Here is a 20394-nt window from a genome sequence, read left to right on the forward strand (position 1 = left end):
ATGGTGAAAGAGTTATACATGAGGCGATCATATCCTGACCCGAGGAGGACGTCACTAGGCGTAGAATACCAGGTAGGCAAGCTATACGACATTTCTCGCGGCTAAACAAATTTGAGAGGGATCTAATCATTGGAATGAAATTCGCAAGCTAGTCTACACGCCTTGTAGCTTGCCAGGTCGATCGTTCGAAGTTTCCGTTAGGCGATGTTGGGAACAGTGGAGACGAGATGGCGCCCACGAGCGACACGTCGGGTCTGGAGCGACCAAGCACACGGTGAGATGAGAGGATCGAAGGATCGTGAACAAGCAAGTAGGTGTCCTACAGTGATTCGCTCCAAGACACAAGCAGCTGTTCAGTTGTTCCACAAGCCATTTCAGCTGTACTGCCGTCAAAACCGAGAAATCGGTGAGTCTATCTACAGCGTTGCCGTGTCAGATCGATGTGGACTGCCACAGATAGGCTAAACGTGGTGTTTAGTAATGAATCCCGATTCGTTCTGAGGGGTAATGGTAGCCGCAGGTGGTAACCGCGGATGGTAACCACATTTGGATGTGGAGGCAGCTTGGTGAACGGTGCAGTGCCACCCACGCTATAAACTCCACACTGCCCGTGCAACCTGCGTAAGAGTCTGGGAGGGGCGGGGAGGATGGTGCTTAGCCTGCGATAGCCTGGTCCCTCCGATTGTGGTACACGGAACCTCAGCGGGCCAGCAGTGTATTGCTGGTGTTCTTCAATCCTATGTGCGTCCTTTCCTATATTGTCTATCAGGAGCACTTTTTCAGCAAGATAACTGTCGTCCGCATACAGTTGGAGTTACTCATCAGTTCCTGCATCACGTTCCGACTTTTGCGTGGACGGCCTGCTCCCCGGACCTCTCCCCTACAAAGCATGTGTGGAACCAGCTGAATCGCCGGATGCTGTCATGTCATGATTTTGAGGTCGCTGTTCAAGATTTGAGGTCTAATCTGCATCAGGGCACCGTCAGACGTCTAATCAGCTCGATGCCGGACCGTGATGCAGCATGTTTTACAGCGAAAGGTGGTCCGACGCGTTCTTGATGTTGCACTGCATTCGTCTACTCGTATCACAGTATTTGCTTACTTGCTTTGGCTCAAATGGCTCTGAGCACTATGGGACTTAACTTCTGCAGTCATCACTCCCTTAGAACTTAGAACTACTTAAACCTAACTAACCTAAGGACATCACACACATCCATGTCCGAGGCAGGATTCGAACCTGCGAACGTAGCAGCAGCGCGGTTCCGGACTGTAGCACCTAGAACCGTTCGGCCACTCCGGCCGGCTTACTTGCTTTGATTTTGGGGTAAAGTGTATCTCTCTTCTGTAAGATTATCTCTAATAAATTACATTTCCATCCAATGCTCCCCTCTTTGTGTGCTAGTTTCAATGTTCCTGAGCGAATAAAGACTAATTTGTCACTCAGATTTAAGAGCTGCGAAAAGGATGTTGCTTCTGCTCCCAAGTCTATATCTGGCAATTGTAGGGTGAAATATCCCTGCGAGGCTGTACAGTTAATGTCTTGCGTTCAGTGGTAGTATACACAACCGAAGTTAATATTCTGCTTGTTAATTCATTTCCTTAGACTTCATTCTACCACGAACCTTACAGATCTTGATATTCAGTCCCTTGCGCGTGCCACATTGCTTCGGTGCCATCTTGTTATTTACGAGAGCCAGTTGCACGACTTGCATGCACTCGGATGGCAATGCAATCATTTGTTGAGCTGCCGCTAAGCAATATTAGTAATAAGAAGTTCTTCTTCTCGTGCTACTGATTTTCCGGTGTCGATAAACGTAGGATGATGTGTGATACTGTGCTGATTGTTTTCTAAGACATTGTTCTGCTTAATATCACCCTTTATTGCGATGTCATGTAGGAAGGAGAATCAAGATTTAAAATTTCTCCCTCATGATTAACTGTTTTTGTGTGCTAAATCAATGTTTATGTAATCAAAGAGAGAGCCTCAGTGTATTGGTGAAACCTATACGTACAGCACTAACACATGTTCATAGTAATCCATTACCTTTACAAACCATTACACTAGTTGTGCTAGATACTGGGCTGTTTGGGGGAGGACACCAGACAGCGAGGTCGTCAGTCCTATCGGATTAGGGAAGGATGGGGAAGGAAGTCGGCCGTGCCCTTTCAAAGGAATCATCCCGGCATTTTCCTGGAGAGACTTAGGGAAATCACGGAAAACCTAAATCAGAATGGCCGAACGTGTGTTTGAACCGTCGTCCTCCCAAATGCGAGTCCATTGTGCTAACTGCTGCGCCACTTCGCTCGGTTCTATATACTGGTATTAGATATGCAGACCCCTTTATATTCATTATCCTAATTGTATGACAGTGCGTGTGTTATGTTACCACTTTGTATTCAATTTACGAATCACACAGCGTTTTCAAATTGCTTATCAAGGGTATTACAAGTGTATATTTCATATATCTTGAATGTGTCGGGGTTTGATTAGGACTACTTTTTGGAGTAGTATATGCTTTTAAATAGCCTTCCCCCCCCCCCCTCCCCTCCCGCCCTCCTCCCACACACACGCATTCTTGTTTCACGACAGTCCCTTCTCTTCTGAGAAATTTTTACTACAGGTAATGTGCTACAAATCTTATTAATCCATAGTTCTTAATAAGATTCAAGGATCTATAGAAAGCACTCTATCGATATCTAAAAAATCTAAAAGCTCTTTGTTTTGCAGAACTAAATTTTCGTTTTAAAAGTTTTATACTTAACACACATCTCCGACTGCAGCTTAAGATTTACTGTTAATTATTATTTCCTCTTTCTTTCCAAACATCATTTTACGGTTAAGGATTTATAATTCACGTTTTCTCTCCATATAGAAATTACACTTAACACGTTGTTCACAATCAGAAACATCTATTATTTGATATATTTATTTATATACCGTATTATGTCAGGAGCAAATTCTAGACTACGTTGTCATTCAAATATGTACGTTTCTACATAAATATATACAATCTTAAGTTCATAATGGATTCATAGCCCAATGCCCAGGTTTGACGTCCAACCAGAAGCTTCTGCAGACAAATTGCGAACGTCTTCCATCCTCCATTTTAATGATCTGAGGATACACTGAAATGTTACATGATGTACATTTTGCTGCCAGCCGCCGCAGTCACATTGAGAAGAGTTCTTCCATTCCCATTAGTGCAGCAATGCTTCAAATCTGTCCAGGTCACCTGATTCGATTCAGAATGAACCAGTGCCCTAGAGGAAGATGAAAAACTATTTTTCTCTCCCAGAGAGTTTTAATTACTTGCATTGGTGTTTGCTTCTGTCATTGATTGTTCCAGGCACCTTTCGTTTCGAAATGACTGTTACGCAGACCGACTGCTTTGAGCGAAGAGGGTTTTCTTAACTTCAATAACCGGGGTTCTGATAATGAAAATTCAGAATGTATTCGTGATTCTGGATTGTTGTTTATTCTGTTTCATACAGTCAGAGAGCCGTGGGGCACTAGTTTTCGATAAGGCTTCTTGTGAGTAAGAGATAGGTGGATCTTCGGTAATTGTCGCCAGGGGACCGGCGGGAGATGGAAGATACTGAGGCGCGGATGCGCAGGTAGCAAGCTCTGTCGACACTACTCTTACAAGTGGTAGTTCTTTGGTCTGCGAGTAGTGTGAACCCGATGTTCGCGGCTGGAAGAGTCAGCTGTGTTTCCGGGATTGGCCAAGTGCAGGAGAGGTCAGTGCAGCGTGGAGTGGAGTGGAGTGGAGCCGGCAGTAAGCAACAGTGCTCAGTGTTCGAGGAGGTGCACTAGCCAGGGACAGGGTGGACGGATGTACCTCTACAGTGGTGTGCTTCAGTATGAGCCGTTGCGTGGACAGCCCGGTAGTTGGAGAGTGTATTCAAAGATCCACTCGGTCTCTCTGTGGCTTCCATTATGGTTCCTACTTGAATTGCCCAGTTTACCGGGAGCGGACTGCGTCGGTGTCAAAATGGTTAACATCAGCCTTCTTACGTTCTATCAGGAAGTGTCTCTCTCTCCTTTATTTTTTTTTTTTTTAGCCAGACTACTGTCTATTCTTCCTAGTTCCAGCCTCTTGCGCCTTACTAAGAGCTCGCTGAGGGTGCAGTGCGTTATAATCCATACGTAGAATAAAGTGAGATATCAAATAATAGGTGTTTCAAACTTAACAAAACGTTGTCATTTATTAAATGTTTCTGTGTAATTTTGACCCGAGTGACGGGAGAGTGCTGTTGCAATTAAGTTATAGTACTATCAATCAGTACTTCCTTGTTTTGGCCTGGAAAATTCCTGAGCTGTTAGAAAATTATTTTAAGCAGTGTACATTAGGTTTTGCGGCTCCTTCAGCTGTGACCATTGTGTAATAATTTAGTTTTCAAGTTTTAAGTACTTACGGCTGGCTCGTGGTCGTGCGGTAGCGTTCTCGCTTCCCGCGCCCGGGTTCCCAGGTTCGATTCCCGGCGGGGTCAGGGATTTTCTCTGCCTCGTGATGACTGGGTGTTGTGTGATGTCCTTAGGTTAGTTAGGTTCAAGTAGTTCTAAGTTCTAGGGGACTGATGACCATAGATGTTAAGTCCCATAGTGCTCAGAGCCATTTGAACCATTTGAACCACTTACGGCTGATGGAGTGAAGACATTATTTTATTGTATTTTTGTGTTAACTGTGGTTATTCTTATATGCATTCAATGTTTCAGGTAGTTTATTATTGTTTGAGAAAGTTGTTGAAACTGTAAGTAGTTATGTGGTGGCTGTGCCGTACCCGCAAGTAAACAGATGTTGTTCGTCGAGACCACATTGCCATTAGGTTTTCACTTTGTACATGAGAGCTCGCATGGCTGCTGATGCTGGAAGTTACAGTTGTCAACTTGTATTCGTTTTTTTTAAAAACTTATTTTTATACTTTTAAAACTCCGGCACCATCATTTTACGTAGAAATTACTTTAGTACATTAAGGTTTTAACTGTGAGTTTAATTTCTGCTTTTGGTTGCAGTCATTTTAATTAAATCCACTTTGCCCAAGAGTGGTATTGCCTGTCAAATCTGTTTCCACAATCTGGGTATTCAAATATTTTAAATAAATTAGTTTAAAGTATTATGTTTATTTCATACTTCCCACCTAACTACCATTTCATTCACCAGATAATGTGATCTCCTTATGGATGGTGGTGGGACATTACTAAGAAGCGATAGCATCTATGCAGGGCGAATACAGCCTGTGATTAGGCGCATTACTTCAGTAAGCTGTGTGTCAAATATTCTACGGCGTGCACTACTTAACCTCTTGGAAAAGCAGAATGCTGCAACTGAGTATATAAGTGCTGAAGCTGATGATCTGAGAACTGCGGCAATTGCACCCCAGGCGGCTCCTATTAACTTTAGGAGTACACTGTCCTGAGTTTCGATTCAGGACTGAAATGGTATGTTAAATTAGTTTTACAATGTTTGTAAAACTCTGCTGCTCCGCAAGTGTCTATTGGATTGATTGATAACCGATTCAGTCGCTTAGAGATCCTATGTTTTACTGCACGACAACTTTAGACTTTTATATTCGTACCATTTTGTAGTAGAATACGAAAAGTGTGCTGTGGTGAAACAGACTGATCAAACGCAGCAGTGTTTTCAGATTTCATTGCAAAATGGTTTCAATATAAAAGCTGAATCTGGTCATAGACTAAAGTAAAGACATTTTTATCAACTGGATCGGTTATTCAGCAATTCAAATAATTTGTTTTGTTGGGAACAGCTTCCATGGGGCGAAAACACTCAACTGCTTGATTTCAGACACCTTGTAGCAATGGAATTTTGATACAATTGAGCGACCACAGTTGAAGCAGGAGGTCAATATAACGGGAGTCTGACGCCTATGTTGCTATCCAAGATGATATTTAATTAATTTAAATGACAACATTTCGCCATTTGACTGTAAATAAATTTGTTTTCTCAAAAACGTAATTTCGGATTTTGACTTAAGATTCATTTTCAAGTGCAGTACATCATCCCTCAGCAGATGTCAAACACGCCATGAAAAATCTTATTATATTGTCGTAGTCAAATATACTTCATTTGCTTTCTTTCCGTCAAGTCCTGTACATGCCTACTCATTTAACTTAAGAGCCAACATACCGATTAATAGTTTGTTAAAGATTAGAGATAAAACTGCTGCCATGGTTGCGAAGAGTTTTATTTTCAAATTTCAGTGACTCGTTTCGCCTGTGGTAGGCATCATCAGATTACACAGCTCTACAAAATAAAATTTTTTTTCGTTGCCAGGGAAGTTTGAACGAAAATGGGATATTGTTATGATACTCATTCCGAGTATATTTGTACTTTTTCCAAATTGGCTCTGGTTTTTGAGATATAGGTTATTTGTGGAAATGAGAGTTTCATGTGGATAATATCGACTGCAGGGTCCATATATGGTGTAATGTATTTGCTACCTGTTTTTTAATTAGTGATATTGTACTATCTTTATTAAACAATTGTGCTCAGGGAGTGCATCTGTGTGGTTGAGGATTACATCATGCAAACATCACACTGTCAGCATGTGTTCAGTCCTGTTGTGCGGTGCGTGTGTTGAAGATATTGAGGGTTGTGCAGATTTGAATTCGGCGGTACTCGACATTCATTTATTTGTTGGCCGAGGTAATTCCCGCAACAGCCGATAGGTAGCGTTCAGTGTCAACAAGAAAAATGGCGATGGCTGAAAGTCACACACATGTGCAGTGCAGCTTCTAGGAGATAGAACCTTTTCATCGTGACGTAGCAAATAAGAGGTGAGTATTCATTTCACACAAAACAATTAATGATGTTTGTTGGATGTGATTGACATGCAAATACAAGAAAGTTCTGCATAATATGTAGTATTTGTGCAATTTTGTTTTAGGAAAACATGAGTTCTTCACGCCGTCTTTGCGTGAACCATCCAGATGAGTTCTGCTACATTTGTGGTGAATACGTTCTTCAAAAGAACAGGAAGAATATCACTCCTTTTGTGAAGGAAGCGTATCTGGCATATTTTGGAATTAAACTTGGAGATCAAGACAAGGCGTGGGCACCCCATAAAGTTTGTAAATGCTGTGTGGAGTGCTTACGGCAGTGGACAAAACGAAAAAGGAAAAGCTTAAACTTCGGAGTGCCTATGGTATGGCGAGAGCAGAAGAACCATACAGATGACTGCTATTTTTGCATTGTTAATGTGAAAGGTTTTAATAGGTTCAAAAAACGAAAGTGGGAATATCCCGATTTGGAGTCAGCAAGAACACCGGTGGTGCACAGCAACGATGTCCCTGTACCAACCTTCACAACATTACCCACGCTAACATCATCAGATGACGATGTGCACGGCGTGGAATGTACAAGTAGTGGTTCGGAATACGAAGGACGTGAGACACAACCCCAGCAGTTCGACCAGAAGGAGCTCAGTGACTTGATACGAGAACTCAATCTTTCAAAGCAAGCATCAGAACTCTTAGCATCCAGGCTTAAGGAAAAGAACTGTCTTCATCCAAGTGTTAAAATAACAGCTTACCGGACGAGAGAAGAAAACCTTCTTCCATACTTCAACCAAGAAGAGGTTATAGTGTATTGCAGCAATATACCTGGACTTTTACTTGAATTGGGGCTGCCGGAATATAGACCAGAGGACTAGCGTCTCTTCATAGACAGTTCCACTAGAAGTTTAAAATGTGTTCTCCTACACAATGGCAATCGTTACGCATCTATTCCAATTGCCCACTCAACAAAACTTTGTGAAGCATATGCTAACATCAAGATGGCTCTGCAGAAAATTCAGTATATGCAGCACCAGTGGTTGATTTGTGTTGGCATGTGGGACAGTAGGGCAAAGCACGAACATTGGAAGCAGAAAACATGGCCTCCAAGGGAACATATGGCTGTTGGTGAAGCAAACATCATTAATGAACCTCTGGTTAGTAGGGACAAGATTGTTCTTCCACCATTACATATTAAGTTACGACTAATGAAGCAATTCACCAAAGCTTTAGACAGAAATGGTAATTGCTTCACATACATCTGCAATACGTTCCCTGGACTCAGTAGTGAAAAACTTAGGGCAGGAATATTTGATGGTCCTCAAATTCGCAGGCTCATCAACGATACCAATTTTACAAGTGTCATGACTGTCACTGAAGCATCGGCCTGGAACAGTTTTGTCGCTGTTGTAAAATGTTTTTTGGGCAATCATAAAGCTCCCAATTACGAGGAACTGGTCAAAAACATGCTCACCAACTTTCAAAACTTAGGAGCTAACATGAGCATAAAATTGGACTTCCTTCACAGCCACTTGGATCGATTTCCTCGTAATCTAGGTGATTTCAGTGAGGAACAAGGAGAGCGGTTCCATCAAGATATGAAAGGAATAGAGGAAAGATATAAAGGAAGATGGGACAGGCATATGATGGCAGATTATTGCTGGAATCTGCAACGTGACTGTTCTGAAGAGACCTATAAAAGGAAAGCGTGCAGGAAGCGGTTCGTCATGGACGGAAAATAATATACTTATAGAGAAACTTTTCAATTATGTTTTATACGTGGACAAATGCCTATCAGGTTTTCATAGAAGCTATTTATAAAGATTATTTTCTTTTTTCATTGTAGTTTGTAGCGCTCGAGTTCAGTATTAGCAATTTTTTCTAATTTTTTGAATAAATCATGCATTATCTCAAAAACTAGAGCCAAACTGCATAAATGGTTGCTATATTCGTCCTCAGCACCACTAACCCATCCTAAAGCCACTCAAATATCCTTGGCAAGAAAATGAGTGTTGACCAGTGTTATACACTCCTGGAAATTGAAATAAGAACACCGTGAATTCATTGTCCCAGGAAGGGGAAACTTTATTGACACATTCCAGGGGTCAGATACATCACATGATCACACTGACAGAACCACAGGCACATAGACACAGGCAACAGAGCATGCACAATGTTGGCACTAGTACAGTGTATATCCACCTTTCGCAGCAGTGCAGGCTGCTATTCTCCCATGGAGACGATCGTAGAGATGCTGGATGTAGTCCTGTGGAACGGCTTGCCATGCCATTTCCACCTGGCGCCTCAGTTGGACCAGCGTTCGTGCTGGACGTGCAGACCGCGTGAGACGACGCTTCATCCAGTCCCAAACATGCTCAATGGGGGACAGATCCGGAGATCTTGCTGGCCAGTGTAGTTGACTTACACCTTCTAGAGCACGTTGGGTGGCACGGGATACATGCGGACGTGCATTGTCCTGTTGGAACAGCAAGTTCCCTTGCCGGTCTCGGAATGGTAGAACGATGGGTTCGATGACGGTTTGGATGTACCGTGCACTATTCAGTGTCCCCTCGACGATCACCAGTGGTGTACGGCCAGTGTAGGAGATCGCTCCCCACACCATGATGCCGGATGTTGGCCCTGTGTGCCTCGGTCGTATGCAGTCCTGACTGTGGCGCTCACCTGCACGGCGCCAAACACGCATACGACCATCATTGGCACCAAGGCAGAAGCGACTCTCATCGCTGAAGACGACACGTCTCCATTCGTCCCTCCATTCACGCCTGTCGCGACACCACTGGAGGCGGGCTGCACGATGTTGGGGCGTGAGCGGAAGACGGCCTAACGGTGTGCGGGACCGTAGCCCAGCTTCATGGAGACGGTTGCGAATGGTCCTCGCCGATACCCCAGGAGCGACAGTGTCCCTAATTTGCTGGGAAGTGGCGGTGCGGTCCCCTACGGCACTGCGTAGGATCCTACGGTCTTGGCGTGCATCCGTGCGTCGCTGTAGTCCGGTCCCAGGTCGACGGACACGTGCACCTTCCGCCGACCACTGGCGACAACATCGATGTACTGTGGAGACCTCACGCCCCACGTGTTGAGCAATTCGGCGGTACGTCCACCCGGCCTCCCGCATGCCCACTATACGCCCTCGCTCAAAGTCCGTCAACTGCACATACGGTTCACGTCCACGCTGTCGCGGCATGCTACCAGTGTTAAAGACTGCGATGGAGCTCCGTATGCCACGGCAAACTGGCTGACACTGACGGCGGCGGTGCACAAATGCTGTGCAGCTAGCGCCATTCGACGGCCAACACCGCGGTTCCTGGTGTGTCCGCTGTGCCGTGTGTGTGATCATTGCTTGTACAGCCCTCTCGCAGTGTCCGGAGCAAGTATGGTGGGTCTGATACACCGGTGTCAATGTGTTCTTTTTTCCATTTCCAGGAGTGTAGAAACTGGTCACGGCACACGCCGTCCGTAAAAATTATTACATCACGACACACGTCGTCCGTAAAAATGATTACACGATGCGAATGAATCGGCAACATGCGACTAGGATACCGAAATCCCCATTGCGGATTTTCAACTTTTTGATATTGTAATCGCTTTTAACGATGTATTCGCATCGTGCAGTCAATTTTATGGACAGCGTACGCTGTGACCAGTTTCGATAATCTGATGATGCCTAGCACAAGCGAAACGCATCATTGAAATTTGAGAAAAAATCTCCACAACCAAGACTGTATTTTTATCTCAAATCTTACACTGGTTGCTGTATCAGCCGCACTGATGAAATGGAAGAAACTTTAATGCTCAATAGAAAACGTACGTTTGAAATATCTTTTAGTTTCGATGAATTTCTAGAAAATAATATTTTTGAACTAGCAGATACTTCGGTTTTCCTCCTTTACGGCGTTTTTTTGTTAGCATAGACCACTTAAAAAAACCCGCGTGACCGCTACGGTCGTAGGTTCGAATCCTGCCTCAGGCATGGATGTGTGTGATGTCCTCAGGTTATTTAGGTTTAAGTAGTTCTAAGTTCTAGGGGACTGATGACCACAAATGTTAAGTCCCATAGTGCTCAGAGCCATTTGAACCATTTTGAACTTATGAAACTTCCTGGTAGATTAATCTGGAGCTTGATCTGTACTCTGGATCTAGATCTGTGTCTGTCAGATCAGTCTCGGCAGTTCACTTAAGATCCAGGCCGGTAAACTAGAGTTAGGTTTGCAAAATGAATTTTCAGCCTGCAGCGGGGTGTGCGTTGATTTGAAGGTCCCGGGAGATTATAACTGTGTTCTGGGCCAGGACTCCAATCTGGGACCATTCTCAATCGCGGGCAAGTCCTCCACCGTCTGAGATACCCCAGCAGAACTCACAATGCTCCCTCGTAGCTTCACTTCGTCAGGACCTCATCTCCTAACTTTCAAATTTGTACTTAGGTTCTCTTAAGAAAAACCCGACAGACCTGTTAATTGAATCTGGCAACTCCTGTTGTGGACACCGGGAGTGACTTTCTTATGATCCCTCAAATGGCTCTGAGCACTATGGGACTTAACATCTATGGTCATCAGTCCCCTAGAACTTAGAACTACTTAAATCTAACTAACCTAAGGACATCACACAACACCCAGCCATCACGAGGCAGAGAAAATCCCTGACCCCGCCGGGAATCGAACCCGGGAACCCGGGCGTGGGAAGCGAGAACGCTACCGCACGACCACGAGATGCGGGCTTATGATCCCTGGACGAAGCAGCTTTTAGCATAATCTCAGGGAAGATGTTGACTATAGGCTGCCAGAAGTGCTGCGTAAGTAACTGCCGTGTATCGGCTGTAAAAACAAAAGCGTGGGTCCTTTATTTTGATACCTTACGGGTGAAGATGTAGTGTCTGTTGTTCCATTTCGATGTGAATTATACCTCTTTGTCTTCCATAATCAAGGAGTAACTATGCTATTCGGCAACACGTTATTACTATGAAATAACTTTCACCTGTTGCCAGCATGTATCTTTAATTAAGTTGGTTCGTAATCGTCTCAGTGATCGTGTCCTGCCATAAAACTCTTTGAAAGTAATATCGTCCAACCTGGAACCAGTTTCTTAATTAAAATGGCGCAATGATTAGAGTTCGGATTGTAGCTGACAAAATAAACAGCACCCCCATAGGGAACACGCTCCCCAGGCAGGCTTTCATCTTGGGAGCTCTCCTTGATCCGTTATAAAGGAAAGAATAACTAATTTACAATTTAAAAAGGTTGAGTGGTAGCCGCGAGAGTGCAGAATACCGCTGTCGCTACGGTTTCCTCATGGCAATATTCTGTCCCCTGTGCTAAACTGGGAATCTGGGTGATAGCTTTCTGTCCTGTCCGTGGCCTAGGAATCAGTCTTCATTTTCTATTGGCAGGCTCAATTAACCCCTGACCCCCACTTATCACAGTTTACTGTATTGGAGCCACTGTTCGAAAATAAATATGGTGGGGTGCTTACAACATTACCCACACAGTTAAAAAATGGATGCGTTGAAGTCTTCTTTTCAAATTAAACCAAGCTCATTTTCACAAAAGTATTAGCACTGAAATGCACTGCTGACTGTTAAAATTACTAAACTAGAAAGAACAGGAAGTAACATAAAGTTGTAAGAATACTGTATTTAGTTTGATATGAGGTTACCAGAGTGCCACGTTAAGTAGGCAGGACTGCAGCCTCCGGTAGCAACAACGACACCGACCCTACAGGGCACCAAGACGAACTGAGCGTCGTTGGTAGATATGGGAGTGTGATTCGTTATTTCCTGAGCTGTCAACCAGCATCCATCAATCGTAGTGGATGGCGGGTGGTGGCAAGTCATTCCCTCAGAAACTCATGACGAGATATTTTCGGTGGGTGAGAGAAATGAACAGCTTTCTCACTACGACAAGAATTGAACGTTATCTGCATCGAGACGTGGGAAACATGCGTTCTTGCTTCACCTTTTGAAAGATAACGTCCCAGAGACGTCGAAGGTAGGACACAGGCATACATCACAAACGTTGCGGCTTATGTCCAAATTATTGACTATGTCCTTCGGGGGTGTTCGTGTAGTGCATTCACTGATACCCCAGCACTATCACACCAAGTACTGGACGCATGTTATGATCACTAATGGCATCTGAGAACATTCTCTGCACTCGTAGCTTTCACACGCAGACACGAGGTACGTTGAGAAAGTAAGTTTCGTCGTTTTTTTATGTAGAAGATGGTAAACCAGGTGGCATATACAAACGTCATACGACTCGCGATGCTGGTTCAACGGTGGAAGGGGCGTCAGCGGAGGAGAAATGACACATGCCGAATGTGAGAGATCAGCAGCAAACCGGGGTGCCCGAGATTATTTGAGTATTCATCACGACGGCAAACGGATGTGTGGTGACAACGTGGTCACCAACGTAAGTGCCTACTGTTAACTCGTATGAATGGACACGTGAGACTAGTGTGTCCGTCATCCATGAAGGTGTACTGAACGTGTATGGCGAAGATGTGAGGTGTCGTCAAAACGTTGGTCGCTGGTATTACATGTTCAGGGAAGGAAGGCACAGTGGTACCATCCCAGTTTCGCCTCCGCAGGAAAGATTATGACTACAGCGTTCTGAGATGCAAAAAGTCTGATTCTCCAAGATTTCCTCCAGCGATGGACCTTCAATGCGGCACGCTACTGTGACATCCTCACAAAACTCGGATTCACCATTCAACGAAAGAGACCAGAGCTCTTGAATGAAAGTGTTGGCCAAAAATTACACTTCCCAAAGTTCACACAGCATCAGGTTCGTCACTACGGATTGGAGAGATCAGATCATCCGGCATACGGCCTCGATCTTTCAAGATCGTACTTTAACCTTTTCCCTGCACTGAAATCTACAGTATCGGGAACTCACTTCCAAACCAATGCTGAAGAAGTGGAACGGGCTGTGTCAGCTGCTTGAATTGCAGGACACCAAGTTTTACCAGAGTGCCTTTTTAAACTGACTGCACGCTACGACAAAGGGTTCAACGCCGGTGGTGACTACGTCAAAATGTGATGCGAGGTGTATAGTTCATGACGCCGCGGTATATCTGTTTTTGTCAATAGAGTTTCCGAGCTTTCCGAACGTACTTCTTATTTCCATCGTAATACAGCACACAGAACCACATCTTCTCTAAAAGATGACTTGGCACCACTTCTGCATGTAGTGTTTCGTTGGACGAGACGCTGTGGGTGCGCCTCCCTCTGCTGCCGCGGTCAAGTGAAACCGCACCAGTGGAAAACCGTTCTGACAGACTAATGGCTGAAATGGCTCTGAGCACTATGGGACTCAACTGCTGAGGTCATTAGTCCCCTAGAACTTAGAACTAGTTAAACCTAACTAACCTAAGGACATCACAAACATCCATGCTCGAGGCAGGATTCGAACCTGCGACCGTAGCGGTCTTGCGGTTCCAGACTGCAGCGCCTTTAACCGTACGGCCACTTCGGCCGGCGACAGACTAATTCTCCAGACGTTGTCGTCCTGCCATTCTCGAAATTTGCGTTGCTGTACTCAGTCCAGTTTGCTGACTCAAGCTGCGTGACATGACAGTGCTACTCTTTGTGCGTCGCCTGGATGTCAAATGGCGTTGCATAAGTCCTTCCAAAGCCCGTCGAATCCCTCTCCACATAATAGTATTCTTATTCTGACCATATCATGGAACTGTAAACCAGAGTCTCCTCAGGCTATGACCGTGCCACTGTCCAAATGCTACAAGTGCTGGTTGACTGTTCTGTTTCTTGCACAAGGCATAACACGAGCCTCCCACAAACAAACGATACTGAAACGCTTTATCTGAATGAGAAATCCACTGCATAGTTTTTCGTTATTTACAGAATGTAGATCAAAACACTTTCTCTGATGGTTCAAATGGCTCTGAGCACTATGGGACTTAACTTCTGAGGTCATCAGTCCCCTAGAACTTAGAACTACTTAAACCTAACTAACCTAAGGACATCACACACATCCATGCCCACGGCAGGATTCGAACATGCGACCGTAGCGGTCGCACGGCTCCAGACTGGAGCGCCTAGAACCACTCGGCCACTTCGGCCGGCACACTCTCCCTAGTTTGGGAGTTTGCGCTGCACTGTTAATCCTTTCCCTGTCCAAACACGTGGTACACTTGATGCCAATTTGACCTTAACAAAGCAGTGTAGGTAGTGAAACGTCCCGTAAATCACGCTGGGCTAACAGGTAATTAGGATTGTGGAAAGGGCCAAGGGAGTTGCGGTCGGATTCATTTAACAATTGTAATTTATTATCATTTAATTCACAAATACACTTTTGAAAGAATTAAATTTGCATCGCGGCTGAAGGCCTCCAAACAGATGCTTTAGAATAAGGTCAATTTTGAAAAGATATGACACACAGTTAAATTTACGAATAAGATAAATCGTATATATATGGGAGATCAGCATGAGGGGCGTCTGAAGGACGCCGGATTCAATCTTCAAAATTCCTAATATATTATGATGATAACTGAAGGCAGAAATCCACAATGTTTTGAGATGCTAACAGGGTTGATGGCCCACAAAGTGCACAGAAAGAGATAAACAAACGCAATAAGATGGCTGAAGACCGCAAAGTTAAATTCTGCAAATCACTTAGGCGAGACAGGTGGTGAGTCCAACTACACTTAATTGTTGCGAACCCAACCAAGAGACAGTCACGGACCGACCGACCGACCAAACTACGTTGGCGGCCAGGGCAGGTAACCAGAACACTAACGGCCACAAGGCAGAAAATTCCACAGCTGCACTTGACTATGGATAAATTAATTTCATCAGTTCCACCAGACGGCTGCTATCTCGAACAGTTCATTCGTTGTTGCCCACAGGAAAACCTCCACAACAGCAACGCCGGAACGAACAACGCAATGCTCAAAACCACCCAACCTTCAAGTCCGAGGACGGCGAGCGACGATTCTCGTACCGATCGGACAGCTCCAGACAGACTCCGACACTGCGCAGAGACCGCTAGCGGCCCAGTCGACTATGCCGCACGGAGATGTCCTCGGACCAACCGACCGACCAACAGCCCACCCGGCTTTAAGTGATGCGTGGCGGCAACGGTCGGGCGGGCAATGTCCACAGGGCTCACTGCTGTTGCAAACCGGCGACTGGCTGGTCCGGGCTGCGGTCCAGATGCGTTGCAATTGACTGCCAGGGCCCAACTCAACGACCCGAACTGCCTCTATGAACTCCCCTCCTCGCACGTTCCGACTGACTCCACGACAGATGACAACCGGGAAGTAATAGCAGCCGAGCGAAGATCCTATTAGAGGGGATATATCGATACGCGCTACTAGCGCCGATGACGGTCAGGCAAAACAGCAACTCAGTAACGCCAGTAATTTAAAACAAGGTGGTGAGATGGAAATACGTTAAAACTGGCTGTAAAATACCAAATGGTGGGGCGGCGAGCCATGCACGGCTCAGGTAGGACGGATTGTTTAAGCTGTGCACCAAAGCACAGAACAAAATCAGTCACGCTCACTTGATTGAAGAATAAAGCGACCGATGGAGATGTCTTAAAATAATGGTATAATTAACGTTACCTGAGCAGAGACGGAGATGACCTCGTGTCTAGGTCACGAATGAATATTCTAGCTGTCAGTTTAGCGTTGTGATTTGTTGTTATGACTAGAGATGAGATTGTTGCTCTTGGAAACGGGTACCCTTCTTTAAGCTTCTGAGACTTTAGCATTCGGATAAACCCTAACTGGTGCCTCGGTTATAGGTCCTTGTGGTCACGAGGCTATCTACGAAGATCACAAAACCGTGTGTTCTTCTCTCAAAGACCATCTTGTCAGTCACAGCAGTGGTTCAGAAGCTGATTTCCTACCACCAACGAAGTTGGTCTCTGCTATGCATTTGATAATTGTTTTTACCAATCAGCGCTTCAGCACTGTGATTTATTCGACGTCCAATAGGCGTATAGTACAGTCGCGTGTATGTTCACTTTAGCAAAGGGACGACGGGACGTTAGACTTCAACATTTTTTAACATATCGGACAGGGATCAGTTCGTTTTGATACGGATTTTATGCACCATTCTTATCTGATTAGGGGAAGATTATCAAGGAAGTACCACGGAATCCCCACATACTGCTACGAAGAGCTGAAGGAAGAGAAAAGGAGGAGGGAAAGAGGATGAACAGCCGATAAGGCCAGGTTTCGGATTCGTCTCACGTCAGCCACACTACTTTAATGCTTCCTATAGTTTACTTGAATTAAATAAAATTATTTTCTGGATACGCCATGACATATTTCATTATTGTTGAACTTCCTTGAAGATTAAAATCTGGCTCAAATGGCTCTGAGCACTATGGGACTTAACATCTCAGGTCATCAGGCCCCTAGAACTTAGAACTACTTAAACCTAACTAACCTAAGGACATCACACACATCCATGCCCGAGGCAGGATTCGTGCCTGCGACCGTAGCGGTCGCGCGTTTCCAGACTGAAGCGCCTAGAACCGCTCGGCCACCAGCGGCCGGCGATTAAAATCTCCTTTACCATGCAATGCTGTACTAACGCACACACACCAGCGTATCTGAAAATACGAAAATGTGAATATAGAAATTATACTTAAGGTGATTTACGTCTCACTGATATCAAATGGAAATTATCACAGCGACCCCTCAAGAAGTTTACAATTTTGGCTAAAGAATTTCTTCCTGAGTGTTCTAAGAATCGGCTGTGATTTAACTTGTCTACGTTTAGAGATTTGTAAGCAAATACCAATAAAACAAAATTTCTGCTGGTTGACTTAATTACGCAGCATCTAGTTACCATCATTTACGTCATCTGCCATTGCTAGATATGCTACATTTTTAATGCAATGGATCCGGTGTATGGTACATCATCTTCCAGAATGCAGGCCCTTTTTTTTGTTGTTACGTGTGAAAATGACTAATGACTAATGTGCGTTAAGGCACAATCTGAAGACGATTTTACGTCTGAATTCACTGCAGTAGCAAAGATTTCATAGCAAGGCGCGTGAAGGTTCCGAAAGAATCAAACAATAAGTGATCAGCATTACTCATAAATGGCGTACTTGTAGGTCAGAAGATCCCTGTTTCGAGTGAAAAGAACTGTCAGTGTTATACCAAGCCATCCTCGTCAACAGCCACAAAACGTGAGAGCCAGCAAAAGTATGCTTCGTTATGGGAAGAAGGCACATATTAGCTGGTGACTGCACTAAGATATCCCGAATAATCACATTCTGAAGTCATGTCGCTACGAATGGGAAATGATTACACTTATCGGTGAACGAGCACCAGACACACGATGTCATTTTGTCGCAGGATGTCCGACTTCTGGTCCACGGACCTACAACGAACCGTAAAGTTTCGTCTCCAGTGTTGGCTCGACCCCGGAGTATTGTAACCGAAGTTGTCCTGTTTGCTTTGATTGTCTGATGCCGTCTGCCGCGCCTTCCTCACAAACACTGTTGGCCGCACACTTATCAGACTGCAGCCCACTACTCTGTACTGTTGAGAAGCACTGCGGTCAAATATGTTTTGTGTGATTTTTCTGGAACGTCAGCGAAACCAGTATTCTGGTCTTGTCCTCTGTAATGACGTCTTATTGAGCCCTAATTGGACCATTACAGAATGTTGAGGTAATGTGCAGTTTAAAACTTTCTCGGCCCACAGATTGTTGTATAATATTTTGGGAAAACTACCGGATGTCTGGAAATTGCTGCCAGGATATTTCAACGTACAGTCTTCCGACCATCTCATTCGTCTGAAGATGGCCAGAAGACTCTGCACCGAAACATCGTGGCAGCAAATTGCAGACATCCGGCAGTTCGCCCGAAATTTTATGAAACAATATGGTAATGCTTCGCCTTCGGGCAATTCCAAAGAAACGTGGCAATACGTAGTCTGGAATGTGTTTCAGCGAGATTTAGAAATGTTTCATCTCTTTAAATATTCCAGTATGGATGTAAATCATAGACTGTGGAAAAAGCGTAAGAGAAGAGACTCGAAAGGATACTGAAATTTAAATGGCCTGACAAGATAGAAAAGGAGGAAATGTTCCGCATCCATCGAGGGAAGAAATACGTAGTAAACGCAGACCAGAAGATGCAACAAGTTGATAAAACATGTGGTATGACATCAGGGAACAACTTGCATGTTACTGAAGGATCCATAGAGCACATACACTCGAGCGGAAGACGGAGACTGGAATACAGTTACCAAATAATCAAGGACGATAGGTGTCTTGCTATGCCAACATATTGGCACTTGGAGGTCGTATGCGGGCCGCTTCAAACCAGTCAGAAGACTACCTACTCAAAAATATGCCTGATTGCGCTAATAACAGCAGCAACGTCGGCTATGTTTACAACGTAACGACCTTTTGCGTCGTCAGTGACAACCATTGAACCTGTGTTTTACCAGCTGAATATCACTCAATGACGGAAAGAGAGAGAGAGAGAGAGAGAGAGAGAGAGAGAGAGAGAGAGAGAGAGAAAAGGGGAGAGGGGCTGGAGATTTAGACAGAAAAGAGGGATGGCGTAAAGCAAACTCAGCTAATAGGTGGAAAATCCTTAAGGATGAGAGTAAAATCGTCTGCACTTCAAAAGTTGCGAGCCGCGAGGGCTAGGCGAGCGGTCTAGGGCATCTTGTAACGGTCCTCCCGATTCAACCCGTCGGAGGTTTGAGTCCTCCCTCCATAGCGTAAGTTAGCTACGTTAGATTAAGTAGTGTGTAAGCTTAGGGACCGATGACCTAAGCAGTTTGGTCCCATAAGATCTTGCCACAAATTTTCAATTTTTTCAAAAGTTGTGGACCTGAATCGACAAGAATAACTACAACCACCATAATGAGAGCAGAAAACTGAGTATTCAGCAGATTATGTTTTGTTATTTGTAGGTCTCCCGACAATAGAAAAGTCGTTGGAGAGTGGTGGACGTTGAAATTTAAGTCGAGACTGAGATTAACAGTTATCTAGTTGCGCTAATGGTTGACATAAATCGCAGAAAAATTAAGAAAGGGGGAAGTTCTCTAAAAATTACAGCTGACGGGGGTGTTTAATTGTAATATTCATATCGGTTGTAGTCCTCCTATTCAACAAAGAAGGATATGCCTAAATAAATCCTGATTGTCGGTCCGTATGGTGGACGAGTCAAGATCGTATCGCACCACTGTCCGCGGCGTCTCCAGAAAACGTCTTCATTCTGGAATCTCATTGACTGATGAGCCCCGCATCGAAATGAGCCTCCGTGACCAGCGAAGACGCGTCTGGAGATTCCACGAAGAACTGTGGGATACCAACCTGATTGTCGCCCGTCATTCGGCCCAACAACGAGGACTGATGGTCTGGGGTGCCATTTAATTCATAAGCAGGACGCCTTTGGTTGTCGTCCGCGGCCCCTTCTAGCAAAGCTGTACGTAGGCGATGTTCTACGTCCCGTCTCATTTCCCTTCATGGAAAGCCATCCTGGGCTTACATTTCAGCTACATAATGTTCATCCCTCTCCAATTCAGAACCCTTAGAGTATTATGGGCACGACCCTCCAACAAACTCGGGGCTTCGGTGTTCTAAC

At 44.7% G+C, this 20394-nt stretch overlaps 1 protein-coding gene across 1 annotated transcript in view; it reads left to right on the plus strand.

The window, feature by feature from the left end:
• The first annotated feature begins 227 nt into the window (after window positions 1-227).
• The window catches only part of LOC124795906 (UPF0450 protein C17orf58-like), a 29220-nt gene continuing 9053 nt past the window's right edge, over window positions 228-20394 (plus strand). Inside the window, exon 1 of the mRNA XM_047259986.1 lies at window positions 228-274. Within this exon, the coding sequence (XP_047115942.1) occupies window positions 228-274 (47 nt within the window). The remainder of the gene's footprint in view (window positions 275-20394) is intronic.

Source organism: Schistocerca piceifrons, chromosome 4, assembly GCF_021461385.2.
Source record: "Schistocerca piceifrons isolate TAMUIC-IGC-003096 chromosome 4, iqSchPice1.1, whole genome shotgun sequence".
In the NCBI taxonomy this organism is placed as follows: Eukaryota; Metazoa; Arthropoda; class Insecta; order Orthoptera; family Acrididae; genus Schistocerca; species Schistocerca piceifrons.